The 16,723-nt window shown below is 50.0% G+C and overlaps 1 protein-coding gene across 3 annotated transcripts in view; it reads right to left on the bottom strand.

Moving 5' to 3' along the window:
* Positions 1 to 16,475, bottom strand: part of TTLL6 (tubulin tyrosine ligase like 6) — a 32,548-nt gene extending 16,073 nt beyond the window's left edge. Inside the window, exons 1-9 of one of the 3 annotated variants that reach the window (XM_032320397.1) lie at positions 16,155 to 16,475; positions 11,758 to 11,853; positions 9,251 to 9,469; positions 7,672 to 7,709; positions 6,644 to 6,762; positions 6,372 to 6,502; positions 4,688 to 4,844; positions 3,616 to 3,759; positions 2,687 to 2,772 (exon numbers count right to left, since the gene is read on the bottom strand). In XM_032320397.1, the coding sequence (XP_032176288.1) occupies positions 2,687 to 2,772; positions 3,616 to 3,759; positions 4,688 to 4,844; positions 6,372 to 6,502; positions 6,644 to 6,762; positions 7,672 to 7,709; positions 9,251 to 9,469; positions 11,758 to 11,853; positions 16,155 to 16,258 (1,094 nt within the window). In that variant the 5' untranslated portion in view covers positions 16,259 to 16,475. Of the gene's footprint in view, positions 1 to 2,686; positions 2,773 to 3,615; positions 3,760 to 4,687; positions 4,845 to 6,371; positions 6,503 to 6,643; positions 6,763 to 7,671; positions 7,713 to 9,250; positions 9,470 to 11,757; positions 11,854 to 16,154 lie in introns of those variants that run through there. The other 2 variants (XM_032320398.1, XM_032320400.1) reach the window with 2 other exon arrangements.
* Positions 16,476 to 16,723: the final 248 nt, after the last annotated feature.

The raw sequence follows: 16,723 nt of genomic DNA, 5'->3' as shown, positions 1-16,723 counted from the left end.
GTTATGAGGATTAGAGGGGCTGAGGTGTGTGTATTTCTTAGAACAGTGCCCGGCCCCTAGCAAGCTCTCAACAAATAGAAAGCTCACTACCCGTGTAGCAGGACAACAATGGAAAGTGGTGTCTGGTCACATTACAGTAGATTGAGCAGAAGAGTTTGAACTTGACGCTCTAGGCACCCGGGAGTCACAGTGATGTGGAAGTAAGCAGCAGAGAAGTCCCCCCCTTACTCGGAGAAGGTATGTTCTAAGACCCCCCAGAGGATGCCAGAACCCATCCATGGGTAGTACCCAACTCTACAGGTACTGGTTTTTCCTATACATACAGAACTATAATAAAGGTTAATTTGTAAATGGGACAGAGTAAGCGATTCATAATAAAAACTAAAAATAGAAAAATTACAACATTACACCATAATGAAAGTAATGTGAATATTGTTTCTCTCTCTCGGGCTCTCAAAATAGCTTCCTGGGCTGTACTCCCCTTTCTTATGAGGATGATGTGAGATGATGAGACGCCTACCTGGGTCAGATGAATGAGGACAACACAGGCACGTGACCTAGCATTAGGCTACCATTGACCTTCTGACGATGCATCAGAAGGAAGACCATCCATTACCGGACCTCAGTTAACCTTAGCCAGTGATACAAACACAGAATAAGGACTACAGAATATTCACAGCATCTCCCCGTGTGGGGGGTTTTTGCTTCTGAAGCTCATTCATACATGTCCTCTCAATAGGTCCTTAACAGCCTGTCTGAGGCTTGCCAGCCAGGATTGTACGTTTCTGTCATTCTAGAGATGAGAAAATGGAGGCACAGAGAGATCAAAGCCTGGATTTAGGGAGGAGGGCAAGGAGGCCAAGCAGCCGTCAGGTCTGAGGCTGAAGGGAGGCCTGGGTCTGGCGGAAAGGAAGGGACACGGGGACATCTGCAGGAGGAACGTTCAGGATTCAACTACGGAGATGACATCAAACTCTCTAACCTTGCTGGTCGGGAGGCAGAGAAGGGGAGCTGGGCAGGGGAGCCAGTTTGGAAGGCTGGGCTGGGAGCAAGGAGCAAGAAAACGCTGAGTTGGGGGCAACAGATGTCGGGGTGCACCGAGGAGGGATGAGCCTGGACCTCAGGGAGAAGGGGCAGCATGGGGGCTGGGGGAGTGGAGCAGAGGGGCAAGGCCTTGCCTGGTGGGGAGGAGGCAGAGGAGAGGGAAAAGAGGAGGAAGGGGGGGTGGGCGTCACAGAACAATACTGCACACTCTCCCCTGAGCCCTGGCCCCCTAACACCCCCTCCATCGTGGCCTGAGAGTCCAAAGCCTGTCGCTGGGAGGTCTTCTTGTAAGAGGAGGGGAAATGGGGGCCCTTAGGTTACATGCCTTCCGACCGAGGAAAAATCACAGTAAACACCAGCAGCGTCCCTGCAGCCATCACGGGTCATCTGAGCCTCACAATGACCCTGGGGGGGCGGTGAAGAAGCGGCGGTTCAGAGAGAGGAAGAGACGGACCCACGCGTGTCCTGCTGGTGAGAGTCAGGGCCAGGCCTGAGAGCCAGGCCTCGCTGAGTACTGACTCTCGGCTGACCTGGTGCCCAGGGTCCAGGTGGGGAGCCGAGGAGGCGGGACAGCTTCGGGCACCCTCTGAAACAGTGGAGACTGCCCCTCCAAGCAGGTTTCAGCTGGCGATTTTCCATTTGCTTTTTGGAACTCTGCCACCAGGGGAGTTGTGAAATTTCACGTGCCTCTCTGATGCTTTGAAGCCAAACAGACTGTGTATTTACCAGGCCTTTGAAGCCCGGGGCAGGGAACGGAGCCGCACCTTGCAATCCGACAGACCTACCTTCTCCCCCGGCTCTAGAATTTACGACCGTGTGACCTTGGGCAGCTTAACCTCTCAGAGACTCAGTTTCCTTGTCTGTGAAATGGAGATGGTACCTAACTCATGGTTCTGCACCTAAAAAGAGCCGATTACGATGCCTCGGTCATAGAAGAGAGAAGATGCAAAGGTGGAAAACATGTGCAGAGCCCCCGGCATGGGCCCCCCAACACAGGAGGCCTTAGTCCATACTGCCTTGCCTTCCCCTTGGGCCTGGCCCATGTTCACTTCCTCCAGTCCCCCCTTTTGCCTAAAAGTCGAATGAGACAGGATCAGACAACAACGTGAAAGTGATAACTGGGAAGACACTCACGCATTCCTCGCCTTCCCCCCACTTCTGGGGAATCTCAAAGCCAGCCAGCCACAGCCAGGCCACAGCAGGCATCATGACCTATCACTCGAGAATCTCTGTTGGAGCATCACCCTGGGAAACCACAGGCCAAAGGAACAATGGCTTGACATGTCCCTCTCCCTTGGCCAACTAGCAATGGATAAATATCTATTGGTTTGGAAATGTCAGAAGGGCCCGGTGTCATAAATGCATGCTTTGGTGTGTATATGGTGAGTGTGTGTGTTTGTGTGTGTGTGTGTGTGTGTGTGTCCAGCTGGGGATGTTTATCTCGCCTCCTCCCAACCTCCTAGGTTTACGATGTAGCCTTCTTTTAATGATTAACAGCCAGAGGGCAGAGAATAAGGAGGCAAAGGAATATTTGCTGAGCCCAGGTGACCCAAGATGGAAACACTAATGTGGACGGACGGACAAGCAGGATCTGAGCTGAGTGTAGCAGGGCAAGAAGACAAAAGTGAGGCAGCCTCCTTACCTCTTGCTTCCGGTGTGAGCATCTTGAATGAAATTGGAACTGTGCTTATTAATGGAATAATTAGTCAGGTGCATGCAGATATCATCCTGGGGAAAGAGACACAAGGCTGTGTCATCAGGAGGTAGGGCAGGCCTCCTGCTTCTTCTCTGTGCCCTCCCCTTTGGCCGCTGGGGCTTAAAGAGAAGGAAAAGATCGAGTCCCACATCGGGCTCCTTGCTCCGCAGGGAGCCTGCTTCTCCCTCTGACTCTGCCTTCCACTCTGTCTGCCTGTGCTCGCTCTCGCTCGCTCTCTCTCTGACAAATAAATAAATAAAATCTTAAAAAAAAAAAAAAAAAAAGAGAAGGAAAAGAGAGGGACCGCCTTGGGGCTTAAACTGGTAAAACAGGAAGTAATATGGTAGCCTTCAGCCTGGGGTAGAAGAGAGTCTAGCTACTCGCAAGATTGAGGGTTCACTGCCCAAGGGACATTTCAGGAATCCTGGGGGGTCAAAGAGTGAAGGATGGGAGTGGGGGAGAGAGGGAGAGACGGGGGCTATGACCTTCTCTCCTCACGCATCAGAGATCTGAGGCACCGGCTTTGCAGAAGGGAGATCTGGCCACGAGTCGCAGCCTCATCTCTTCCCAGTTCTGTGACCTTGGACAAGTTCCTCAAACTCTTTTTTGAGTTTTCATGAGGAAATGAAAATGAGTTTTCATGAGGAAATGAAAATGAGTTTTCATTTCCTCATCTGTAAAATGGAGATCATAATCTCTGCTTCTGAGGGCTCCTGAGAGGGCTAAAGGAAAGGACATCTGGACGTCCGCAACCTGGCACATAGTAAGTGTTCAACAAATGATGGCCACATCCACAGTGCCTGGAGAATGTGGACTGAAGTGGGATTTTTCATCCTGCTAAGGGAGAGGGGGCAGGGCCCATCCCCGGAGCTCACCACGTTGTCTGGGCTGGGGTGGGAGTAGGAGCTGGTGGCGAAGCGTGCCAGTCCTTCGTTGTACACAAAAATCCTGAGAGGGTCACAGGAGGTCATCAGCACATAAATCCGTAGGTCGAACTTGAACCCATCAATGATAAAGGGCTGCGAGGAGGGAAGAGAAGGCACAGAAGCCTCAGAGGAGAGATTCAGACTTGAAGATTAGTACCTTGGCTTGGTTTTGCCTGGTACTACAGAGTACAGTTTGGGCTGAGGGGAAGAAGACAAGGGGACTTGACCTGTGGGAGTCACTAAACCCCACTGTGCCTCGGTTTCCTACAGCACAAGTAACCACCTCCCAGAGATCTCTGGGCAACCAAGCAAAGTAACATTAAAAAGTTCTGTGATGGGGCGCCTGGGTGGCTCAGTGGGTGAAGTCTGCCTTTGGCTCAGGTCATGATGCCAGGGTCATGGGATCGAGCCCTGCACTGGGCTTTCTACTCAGCGAGGACCATGCTTCTCCCTCTCCCTCTGATGCTCCCCCTACTGTCTCTCTCTTTCTTTCTCAAATAAATAAATAAATATTTTTTTAAATTAAAATTCCCGTGATGAAGGACATGTTGTCACCATCTAAGGCTGTGTTACATGGCAGTTCGGCAAGAAAGTGTTCCTGCAGAGCTAACCAGCCCTTCCCAGTCCATGCACACTTCCAGAGGGCTCCCTCCCTGCGGTGGGCTCTGCCACTATGACCTCTGACCACCAGCCACAGAGCAAACCCGGTTACCATGATCCCTCCAGGACTACTGCCTTCTCCCAAATGAAGTTGGGCATCCACAGGCCAACAGTGTCCTCCAGGGGTCATCTGCTAGAGGCGACAGGCCCAGCCAAGTAAGGCCAGACCAGCTACAAGGGTACAAGGGTGACTGATGCTCTGGGCCAGACACATGTCACATCCCTGTTAGAAGGCCTGGTCTGACAACTTTCAAGGCTGAAGACAGGATATGGCTTTGCCCCCGTCACCTCATTTCCCATGGTGTGGCAGAGCTAGAAGGTTGCTGTGGGCGAGAAAGAAATGATCACCATGAAGAAGTACCTTTGAAATATAGAGTTGACAGATCATATCTTCGCCTGGCTTGATATCTTTCACCGTCCGGGTGATGAATATACCTCTCCCTTGGCAGCCCGAATCCGGCTTACAAATGAATGTCTTATTTTTTCTTGACCTGCTGTAGTTCTGCAAATCTCCCCAGCTACCAGAGCAGCAGGGAGGGAATGAGAGACACCTTTAGCAGGGGGAGCAGTGAAAAGGAACACTAGGTCTTTATTAAAACAAAAACAGTAACAACGACAAGAAACCACTAAAGCTATCTAATGCGGCAAAACTCTAGAGTCGACAGACACATGTTGGGAGATCTGGCAATAGAAGAGACAGCCATGCATGCACACACATGGCAGAGAGAGGGTGGGCTTTGGAGGAAATTCAGGCCTGGATTTAAACCCAGGTGACGCCACTCACCAGCCGTGTCACCCTGTGCAAGGACTTGACCTCTTTAAGCCTCACTTCCATCATCTACACACTGAGGATGAGGACACCTGTCTTGTCTGGAGGTTAATAATGTGACAGAATGCAGGCAAGGTTTCCGATACATGCGACATGCACCATGAAGGTAGCTGTGACCCAAGGATTTTGGCTTTCTGGGTTTGCAGATGGGAGATGTGGAGTTCAGCCCGGACAGGTTGTATGACCTTGGATCAACCAGTCTCCTCCCCTGCTCTAAGCTTCAGGTCTTCCCAGGGAACACCTCCACTCCAGCCAGAGTATCATGGCACAACTACTCTCCTTGAACACACCCTGAAGACACTATCTTCAGAAGAAAGAAACCAACTTAATGCATTCTGAATCTCAGTCTTGCTACACTTCTTGTCTTGCATTGCAACTCATCGGCATGATGACCACTGGCGAACTCACTTCAAGGCAGTGTTCCTCAGTGGCCACTAAAATCTGGAGGTGCCCATTGGTCTGAAGGCAAACATGTTTCCTTCTAAGTTGCTACTAAGTCTTGAAAGTTGTTCCGGACAAGCTAGGAAAGTCTGGGGATCCTGGAGCTCTTGGTTTGGAAAAGTACTGGGCATAGAGGACAGAGTGGGATTCTCACCATGTGAAAAGAATTCCAGTGGCAATGCCTCTCTGTCCCCTTGTCCTTATCCTGAAGACCAGACCCGGGTCACGTCTGTGTCATCTCACCTTTGCTCTGTTTCTTGGTGGTGGGGCCCAGAGCATTTTCTGTACTAATGCCTGGATGCCTGATTTTAAGATGGATAAAGTGAGAAAGGAGACAGGGAAAGGTTGGCTGCCATTCCTGATCCTGCCAGGGACCAGAGGTCAGGCGTCCCTCCCTGCTCCTAATCTGGGCACTAACCACTACCCAACTCCCTCCAGAAGTGCTCACAGTCCTTAAAAATTCAGAAACTGCACAGTTAAAAGGTTGGAACAAGTTCAAAATCAACAGCTTTCAGGGTCAGAACAAATTCTCATCCCAACTGCAGGTGCAGGATCCAAGGCACCCAGCCCTGAAATGTCATCTCATTTTTTATAGCAGAGCCTGGTGTTCTGTTCTCTCAACCTTGGACACACCCTTTATGCCTTCTCTTCCTGAAAAGGAGAGAGAGACGGGGAGATCCTCTGGGAAGAGAAAGCAGCACTGGGGAATCTGGAACAAGAGGGAAACGTAAATTGGGGGTGGGTAGTGTGGAAGGGAATACAGGTGGGCGCTCACTCGGCAGGAAGACACCAGGTCCTAGGGAAAAAGTGGAAATCCTTAGGGAACAGCTTCAACATACGGCTCATATTCCTGGCCAGCAAGTCCTTGCGGCAGATTTCACTCATGCCTGGGAAGTGATTGATTTTCTGCAAAGGAAGCCAGAATTCATGAACAATGGCGTCCACGGGAGTACCCATGAGATGCCCTCAGGGGACAGTCCTAAAATTGGGGGCCCACTGGGTAGATACCAGACTTATACTGAGGACCGGCTCTGCCCCGGATAATACCTGGTAACTTTTCATTTCCATCACCCTCTCCAGCGACACCGAGTAGTCCGTCCAGTAGAGAGTCCAGTCATTGGTCTCTCCTCCTTCTCGAAGGCCATATCGCTGGGCCGCCCTGCGCACTGCCATGGAGTTGGAAAAAGGAAGGCCTGTTAGCCCAGGGAGTGGGGGAGGAGCATGGGGTAGGGAGGTTATGTTTCTCGTTTCTCTGAGACGGTGTGCTGGAGAGAGATGCCTCAGCTCGTTGAGCCTGGAAGCCATCTTGCCTGGTCTGAACGCACCATTGCCAAGAAAGGAACAAGAAGAGCCATTGAGGCATTCGGCCAATACCCAGTGAGACCCACAGAAGGCTCTCTGGGAAGAATGTTTTACCCGCCCTGGCTTCCCCTTGCCAGGAAGTAGGCTTCTGGCTCTCCTCCAAACACCAAGCACAGAATGTTCAGGGAATATAAACTAATCCTTAACATCAGTCAGAGCCAAGCTTAATTAGGAAGGTAAACTGACAGGAAAAAAAAAAAAGTATACGATGCATTTCAAAATCACATATATGCTATGGCATCCTTCTTCCCCTGTCCCTGTTAGCATTGGTAACACAATTCAAATGCCTTCAAGGGCCTGAGAGAGAAGAAGTGCCAGTGACCCAGGGGAGTCAGCACCAGCCTAAAACATTCAAACTTGAAATCAGTCGAATGACTACTCTGTTCCACAACTCAGTGTAGGTCTGTAGGTCGTCTTCTGTCTGTGGACTGCCAGTCTCTAACTCGTGCTCTAACAAGAAGCAACAGCTGCCTTCTCTACAATCAGATTCCCAAATCACCCTGGAGAGGAGCTATACACACCACTGGGGCCAAACCCCGTATTTCCTTGGAATGAGATCCCCAACTTCCTCAAATAGTTAATTGAGGACGGAGACAATGGGATGTAGAAACACCCCCATTTCATCCTCAAGAATACACAAGAATGACCCTTCCCAACCCTTTGGGGTAATCCACTGGGTCCCCGTCATGGATCCCTTGAACGCAGGTGCTCACCGCTCTCATACCGGCAGGTGGAGAGATTGATCACCAATCATCTGGAAAAGAGAAAAAGGAAAGCAAGACAGAGACAGACACGCTTGCCAGAACGGGTGACCACACCCAGGGGCTGCATGAGATCCATCCTGCCATAGGAAGCCTCGTCTGACTACCCCGGCAACTAAAGACACAGATCCCAGGGGTGGCAGAGGGGCGGAAGACACGGACTGTACCAGGACCCTGCCCACAGAGGCAGAAATTCTGTATTGTGGTTGTAACGAATTCTGCTTCCGCTTTATATGAACATTATCACCTCCTCAAATCCTTTTACTCCAGCGGCCCGTCAGGAACAGGAAGCGAAAATCTTTTGGGCCAAATTACTTCATGGTCTCCCTCCTCTTGCCCCCCACTAAGAGAAGTAGTGAGTTAGAAAGTGGACGAGGGACGCCTGGGTGGCTCAGTCGGTAAGCGTCTGCCTTCAGCTTGGGCCATGATCCCAGGATTCTGGGATCAAGTCCCCCATCCGGCTCCCGGCTTAGCAGGAAGCCTGCTTTTCCCTCTCCCTCAGCTGCTCCCCTGCTTGTGTTCCCTCTATCACTGTGTCTCTCTCTGTCAAATAAATAAATAAAATCTTGAAGGAAGGAAAGGAAGGAAGGAATGAAGGAAGGAAGGAAGAAAGGGGGAGGACAAGTTTTCTAGTATCAGTGAATCTGAGGAGTGACTCGTTGTCCCCGAATGGAGACATGTCCCTGAATGTAATGGAATAGTAAATAGGAACCAGAATGCAGAAGCCACAGGCAGATCCTAAGAAGTGAGCGTCAGTTTCACTATTTTTAAAATGTACTAAGTTGGGCACCCGAGTGGTTCAGTTGGTTGAGTGGTTGCCTTTGGCTCAGGTCGAGATCCCGGAGTCCTGGGCTCCCTGCTTGGTGGGGAGTCTGCTTCTACCTCTGACCTTCCCCCCTCTCACGCTCTCTTTCTCTATCATTCTCTCTCTCAAATAAATAGATAAATAAAATCTTAAATAAAATAAAATGTACTAAGTTCCCAGGACAATAAGCACTTCCTTAAAACAAGAAAATTGTCTTTCCCCACACAATTTTTTAAAAAAGCAAGCATTCTAAACACAAATAGAATGAAGATTAGAACAAGGTGTGGTTTGAGATTACACACATCGTATTTGATTCTATAAAACAGGTCACTGGGGGGCCTGAGGGGCTCAGGCAGTTAAGTGTCTGCCTTCGGCTCAGGTCATGATCCCAAGGTCCTGGGATGGATCCTGCACTGGGGAGTGGGGGAGGGGGTGGGGGGGGTGTTCCGTGCTCAGCAGAAAATCTGCTTCTCCCTCTGCCTGCCACTACCCCGTTTGTGCTCTCTCTCTCTGACAAATAAATAAATAAAATCTTTGAACAATCAATCAGTTAATCAAACTGATCACCAGGTAGATTCTTCTCACAAGAACTGAAGGGGGTGTGATTTTGAAGACCCCAGGACACAACATCTCTTTAACCTCTCATCAGTGGCCAAAGTCCCCTCCCCTCCAGGTCCCTTCTGCTCCCAACAACACAGATCCCCATTCTCATCTTTCAATCCTAACCTCTTTTTCTTCCTCTTCTTGCCTTGCTGCTGAGCGTTCTGAAGCCCCTCTTGCCCCCCAGCATTCTCGCTCACGAAAGCCAGGGTGACGCTTTCCTTCGGATCTTCTTGGGAACTGTCCTCCCGCTCTTCGGAGTCTGCCCCTTCTTCGCCTTCTAAAGGCAGGCACTGGAGCATCTCCCCAGGCTGGGAAGCGGCTCTGGGGAAATCCCCGAGCACCCTGGGGAGAGAGCAGAGGGAGCAGCAGTTACTCGGATCCGCCTGCAGGGGGACCCCCTCCCTTGCTCATGTGGGTGGTAGACCCAGTCCAAGACCAGGCACCATCGCCCTTTAGAAAATGCCACCCCACCTCCAGGGTTGGTACAAGCTCAGGGAGAGAGAGCTGATTCCACCTTTTGTCCTTGGGGACGCTGACCTTGGGGACTCACTCAGCCAACCCTGGCTTTAGCTTTTGCTCTCCTGGGATTTTCAGGAGCAGGCTGAGATGCTATGCATGGCACCAGCTGGTAAACAATCTTATTAAAGTGAGTGAGTGTCTGGAGACAGCCTCAGAACCAAGCCCTAAGCCTTCCCAACTGAGGGAGTGAGTCCCACAGGGTACAGATGGGGTGCTCTGAGGAGGTCTGTTAACTGTTTCGACGCTACACAGAACCTCCCACGCCTAGCCTGTTGATGGTGAAGACAACGGTCACTCACGGAGTTCAAGGTCAATGCGTAGCTGCCTGAACACAGTTCAAGCCCAGGGCCTGACGGAGACCTTCAGAGATCTCACACACAGCAAAGGTACAGGTGTCTCCCACACCATGTGATTCAACACAAAAACAAGACCAGATGGCAAAAGACCAATAAGGAGGTCCAGCAAAGTTCTTGTCCCTCCCCCATTCCAAGGATGACTTCTTTGTCGTTTGCTTGAAATTTCTTTTTCTTTGCATGAAAATTCTTTTCATGGTTTTTAATGCCCCTGCTTCAGTAGTCCTTAGGAATATGCTTTGTGTGCCTTTGGCTAGCCCAGAACAGCCCAGATCCAATGAACTACTCCATCTCCTTCACATCTGAGGCTCCTATCACCATAAAGCCAACTTTCTGGGGCTCCTCCTCCTCTTTACCTCCCAAACCTGGCCAGCCTCCTCACCATGGCAACCCCTGCCCTTTGATGCCTTTGCCACTTACTACCTGCTCTTCCCTCATCAAGTCTTTGCTTTTAAAAAAAGATAGTAATATCTTTATGATAATTTATTACAATGAAATCATAAAACAACAAAGGGAGTTTAGAAAAGGATAGGGTGGGAAGTCACCTGTGGCTTTTCTACCCTGGAAGAGCAACTTTGCTCCTTTTGCATATTCTCTTTGATTCTTAATTTCTAAGCATGATTATTCCTCCATAATCGTAACAATAATATAGAAACCATTTTCTATCTGCTTTCCTACACACACACACACACTTAATATCATATCAGAAACATCCTTTCGGTGGTGACAAAGTTTACATGTTTCCAGTGTTTCACGACTGTGTAATAACACCGCACTGAAGGAATGTATCTGAATTTGACCGACCATTGCCCTATTGTTGGCCATGTAAGTTGCTTCCAATTTTGCTATTACAGTAATAGCTCTGAAATGCACACTTTCATGTATAGAGGGCCTTTTACCTCTTGAGGATTATTTTACCTAAGATAATATCCAGAATGAGGATTACTAGGTTAATGTAAAAATTATATAGCTTCTAGCTTTATCAATCGATCGATCTATCTTATTTATATCTATCTATCTATCTTATATCTATCTATCTATCTATCTTATTTATACCGCCATGTTGTTTCCCAGAGGGACTCCAACAATCAGGATTACCACCATACCACGATAACAGCAGGCCCAGCAGGGCCACACAATCTCATGGGAATCACATTTCCTCCACACCCGCACTTGCTAATTCTCACCAACATTTTGTACCTTATGAGTCATGTTTTTAACATTACTGCACCCTTCTATGTGTCTCTCCCCCTTTCCCAAACCAAAATTGGGGACTGGAGGGCTCTAATGTGGAGGCTACCTAGAAATAACGTAATCATAAGCCTTTATGTGAGTGTACTTCTTTATGTTTTTCAGAGAATTATCCTGTACACCGTCAGTCACACTGAATGTTCACAGCCATCGCCAAGAGGAAGGGCAACCAAAAGTCACCATGGGTTTCTCTCTTGCTCAGAAGGGCTGCCACTTACAGCCAACCCCCTTTATGGTGACACCAAGGCAGGGGGTGAAAGAGTTGTATGCAGCACAACAAACCAATGACAACTGGCCCTTGTGAGTCCGTTTTCCCAGTGACCAGGCACATTCTCGTTCAAGAACACCAAGGTGCCTGAAATCTTGACCTTGAGCTACTCCCTCGATTCCAGGTAAACGGCCACTTCCACTCCCCTAGCCCTCCACAAGTGGTTTCTGTTTACCAAGCCCTGGAGGAGTGGCTCCATTTACCCAAAGGTTAATGTTAACGAAGGAGAGAAAACTGACCCTGAATTTGGCCTCTGGAGCTGCGAATTGTCTCTGCTCTTTCTTGAGTCGCTGCCCAAGTTGTAAGAACAAGTCATGGCTGCTGCTGTTTGTCTGCTTCAGAGAGAAAAACAACAACAGGAAAAGGATCAGACTCTGTCGACTCTTGCATGACGAGAGAGCCCCAGGCACAGAGAGCAAGGAGTTGAGCCCATGTACTTCTCAAGGAACTGGTCCCCGCAGCATACTTACCTACCTTCCCCCGGATTCTATGATGTCCATGACATGAGATCCACATGAATGGTACCCAAGCTGGGCACAAGATGGTAGAGAGCAGTCAATGCCACGTGCATCTCTTTTGGCTTTGCCTTTGGCCCCCTAGCTTTCTCTTTCCCCAGTCCTCTCATTCTGTTCCATCCCCAATGCTAAATCCCCGCTGACTTCTCTCAAAGGCTTCTAACAGGGAATCTCTTGCTCCAGGTTTGCTGGGGTGGGAGTTGGGGGGCTGCGGGATTGCGGGAGTTAGTCCACAGAAACGTTCACTTGGCCTACCACTGTGTGTCCTTGTTGTAGTTTTAAATAGAAGTAGTTGCCAACAACCAGACAATGTAGATTTCTCATAAAAATCCAGACTTCCACTTCTTTTGGGAAGGTAGGGCCCCATTGCTTCATGCCAGCAATCCATAGAGCCAAGTCATGGCTCCTTCTTTGGGTACTTTCCAGTCTGCCCCAATTCCATCCCGATGGTCTCCCTGATCCTGGAGCCAAGCCACAGCTGTCCTGGTGCTATCCCTTTCCTTACAGTAGCATTAAGAGAGAGGCAACATTTTTGTATGCCCGGATCACTTCTCTCCTTCAGGACAGAGGCCCAGCCTCATGGACCCCTGGTTTGAGCTGTCCTCCTTTAACACATCTCTGGCCCCCAAGTGGCAATGAGTTAAAGCAAAAGCTGCTTGCCCCAGAACCTCTCAGGTCTCCTCCGACTCCACCAGCCTTCTCTTTGCTAGTCTCAGCAGCCCCTCCCTGCTAACCCGGGGGTCCCCAACTACTCTCCTGCCCAACAATTTCATTGTCAAAAGCAGCCTTGAGGAATCAGAGGAGGAGAGGCACTAAATTTTAAGGACAAAGCCTAAGGAGAAGACAAAAGGGTGAAATGGGTCATGTTTTTAACATTACTGCACCCTTCTATGCGTCTCTGCCCCTTTCCCAAACCAAAATTGGGGACTGGAGGGCTCTAACGTGGAGGCTACCTAGAAATAACGTAATCATAAGGGCTGCCAGCATCCCGAGCCATACACATACCCTGTCTAAGGGCCTCTGCAGTCAGAGAAGTGACATTTATTTATTTATTTATTTATTTAAAAAATAGATTCCATGCCCAGTGTGGGGCACAACGTGGGACCTGAACTCACAACCCTGAAATCAAGACCTGAGCTGAGATCAAGAGTCAGATGCTCAACCAACTGAGCCATGCCAGCGAAGCATCTGATTCTTAGATCCAGCTCATGGCTTGACCTCAGGATCATGAGTTCAAGCCCAGTGTTTGCCCCACACTGGGTGTAGAGCCTACTTAGGAAAAAAAAAAAAAAAGAATCGGATGCTTAAGCGAATGGGCCACCCAGACACCCCCAGAGATGTGATGTTAAATCCTTGCTAAGAGGCAGCTGAAGTTTCCTTCCATTTTAGTGTGGGCTTTGATCTTGGATCTTCCAAGCCAGACAAAGCCAACCAAACCCTGGTCAGACAGCATGAAAATGTACTTCGTTGGCCACCAGGGGGAGGAAATGAGCCTTGGGATGGCTTCAAGCAAACACATCGCAGGTTATTTGGAAAATCTCAAAGGAGGAACCCTATTTCATTTCCAGCTCTGAAGGACTCTACAGGTCAACTACACTTCTTACCTCCTAGAGGTGCTGCAGAGCGTGAAAAATATTTAGGGTTTTCTTTTGCAAGGCTGAATTCAAATACAGGTGCCAAGAAACTGGAGGAAAGAATCATTTGGAGGTTGATTAAAAACAGAGTAGAGCATGTTAAAAGTTTTTGTTTAAAGTTTTAACTGAGTTTTCTCCCCTGAACTTCAGAGCCTGGATCTTGTTTTTGTTTTTGTTTTTAAGATTTTATTTATTTACTTGACAGAGAGACAGTGAGAGAGGAAACACAAGCAGGGGGAGTGGGAGAGGGAGAAGCAGGCTTCCTGCTGAGCCGGGAGCCTGATGCGGGACTTGATTCCAGGACCTTGGGATCATGACCAGAGCCGAATGTCCATGCTTAATGACTGAGCCACCCAGGCACCCCAGAGCCTGGACCTTTCTTTCAGTCTGTAGCCCTATACATGGCACCGAAGAGCTATCCTACTGTGTCTGCTGAGGGCTTCCTTGTCTTCTCACGAATAATATATTTTCCTGCACCTCCTCGCCTTTTCATCTTTTGGTCCTCATTCCCCTACCAGAAGCATCCCTCGGAAGGCTTCCAGTGGCCAACTCTTGGAAAAGGTCAAAGTAGATGGGGGGAGAAGGTGTAGAGGTAAGAACTCCGGATCTTGCTTCCGGCTTTGCTTCTTTGACTTTGTATGCCATAAGAAGCCAAGTAATACCTCCTCCCTTATCTCCTATCTTTTTTTCTTTTCTTTCTTTTTTTTTTTTTAGAATAGCTGATGTACAAGGTTACATTACATGATTCCGTGTCTTTTCTGTGTTTACAGGACCACTAGGAAGATAAAAACTTGACATCTAGGGGCGCCTGGGTGGCTCAGTGGGTTAAGCCGCTGCCTTCGGCTCGGGTCATGATCTCAGGGTCCTGGGATCGAGTCCCGCATCCGGCTCTCTGCTCAGCAGGGAGCCTGCTTCCTCCTCTCTCTCTCTGCCTGCCTCTCTGCCTACTTGTAATCTCTGTCAAATAAATAAATAAAATCTTAAAAAAAAAAAACTCGACATCTAGAAAAGTGCTTTGAGCTTGAATGTAGGCCAGATAAGTTAAGATGCTTTTTATGACCTTTAGGCTTTCCATTCTAGCCACCTTTGAACTTTCAGTACAGGGACTGAATAGGTTCTTAGCAAGACATGGACTAACAAGGGAGGGATGGGGGAACTCAGTTGCTCAAGGAATGGGCCAGTAAGAAGTGCTGAGAATGACTCGCCCCATTCCCTGGAAACACTAAGAATCTTGTGGACTCAGATGACATTTTTTATTCTGCTAAAAATGGAGAGCAATGGGGCATCTAGGTGGCTCAGTGGGTTAAAGCCTCTGCCTTCAGCTCAGGTCATAATCTCAGGGTCCCGGGATCGAGCCCCACACCAGACTCTCTGCTCCTTGGGGAGCCTGCTTCCCCCCACACCTCTCTGCCTGCCTCTCTGTCTACTTGTGATCTCTGTCTGTCAAATAAATAAATAAATAATAAAATCTTAAAAATACATATACATATAAAATAGAACAGTAGGGTTGGTGCACCTATTAAATAACTTCTTGAGGTGCCTGGCACAGGCTGGGTCTTAGTAAACCTTAGCTCTCTTCCACGTGGTCCCCAGATGTAAGTTACATTTTCCCTACTATTCCAATCCCAAAGGGGAACATTCCTCAAGCCTAGAAGAATTCTCCTTCAGAAGATGAGAAATAGTTGTGCCTGGGTGGGTCGGTGGTTAAGAGTCTGCCTCCGGATGGGTCATGATCCCAGAGTCTTGGGATCGAGTCCCACATCATGCTCCCTGCTCTGCCGAAGCCTGCTTCTCTCTCTTCCTCTCCCACTCTCCCTGCCTGTACTCCCTCTCTCCCTGTGTCTCTATCAAATGAATAAATAATTTTTTTAAAGGAGGTGATAAAGAATACTGGAAGGGGGAGGGGGGCTGGAAAGGAGAGGTAGGAGTATTTGCAGAGGGCTGCGCTGGCTATTCAAAACAGAAATGTCTCTCTGAAAGATTTCTCCAGACAAAGGAAGAAAGGTGATGGGGAGAAGGACCCAGGGATAGGGAAGCTGGAGGCAGAGAGAGTTTTGTGATTCCCAGGGATCTCTGGTATCCACGGAACAGCTCCCCGGGCGCACCGGGTTTGGGAAATCGGGGGGGGGGGGCAGGAAGTGAGGGACAGGAGGGACAGGAGGGAATATGGAACTAGGGAAAGAAGAGTTGGCGTGTGAACAAGATCTTGGCATCATCGGAGTCTTGAGGATGAGAAAGGGAACGAGGGTCTTTCAGAGGTGAACGCGAGGATGGGGCTGGGAAGAGACGAGCTACCCCGCCAAGGGAGGACAGGGACCGGGAGGGTGAGTGGCTTTGGAGGTAGAGCGCCACTGGGGAGGGCGGAAGGGGTAACCCTGGGGAACTGGGCTTTGAGCGGGGTTGGGGGGTACGACGGACCCGGTTTTCGGCGGGGAGACACTAGAAGGCCACGATCTAGGGCCAGCACCGAGCTTGGGGGGCTCTTACCCGCGATTCCTACTCCCCGGTCTTGCCCGGGCTGTGCTGCCCGTACCGCTGGCAACTACACCTGCGGGGCCCCTCCTCAAAAGATTAAGGAGACACGCTCCCATTGGCTGCTCGACAACCCGCGCACCCAACCCTCGCTCCTCCTAACTTGGGGTGCGCCCAGCCCTCATTTATTTGCATATAGGGCTTTCTAGGTCGTCGATTGGCCCCAGCGGTAGGCTGCCGTGCCCCCACCTCCCGAATCCAATTAACCGCCCGGCTCTCTGAGAGGGCAGCGCCCGAGGTTGTCCCGGGAGACGCGGAGGACGCTTGAGCCGCGCTCCCAGCGCTCGCGGGCCCCACTACCCGCAGCCCCGCGGGGGTCCCCCGCCCTCCCCCGCCCGCGCCGTCTGGGCGTCGTGCGCAGGCGCAGCCGGAGCCCCAGGGCCCAGCGGACTCGAACCGCGGTCTTCAGAAGCTGCAGCTGCTACGGAGGGGTCGGCGGTTGGGTTTCGCTGAGCCGGGCCGCTCTATATCCAGGCCCTCGCGGGAGGGTAAATAACCGAAACCAGGACCGGGGGAAAGCCCTG

This window comes from Mustela erminea, chromosome 18, assembly GCF_009829155.1.
Source record: "Mustela erminea isolate mMusErm1 chromosome 18, mMusErm1.Pri, whole genome shotgun sequence".
NCBI lineage: Eukaryota > Metazoa > Chordata > Mammalia > Carnivora > Mustelidae > Mustela > Mustela erminea.
The sequence above is the reverse complement of the archived record's forward strand: the minus strand, read 5'-3'. Positions and strand labels throughout refer to the sequence as shown.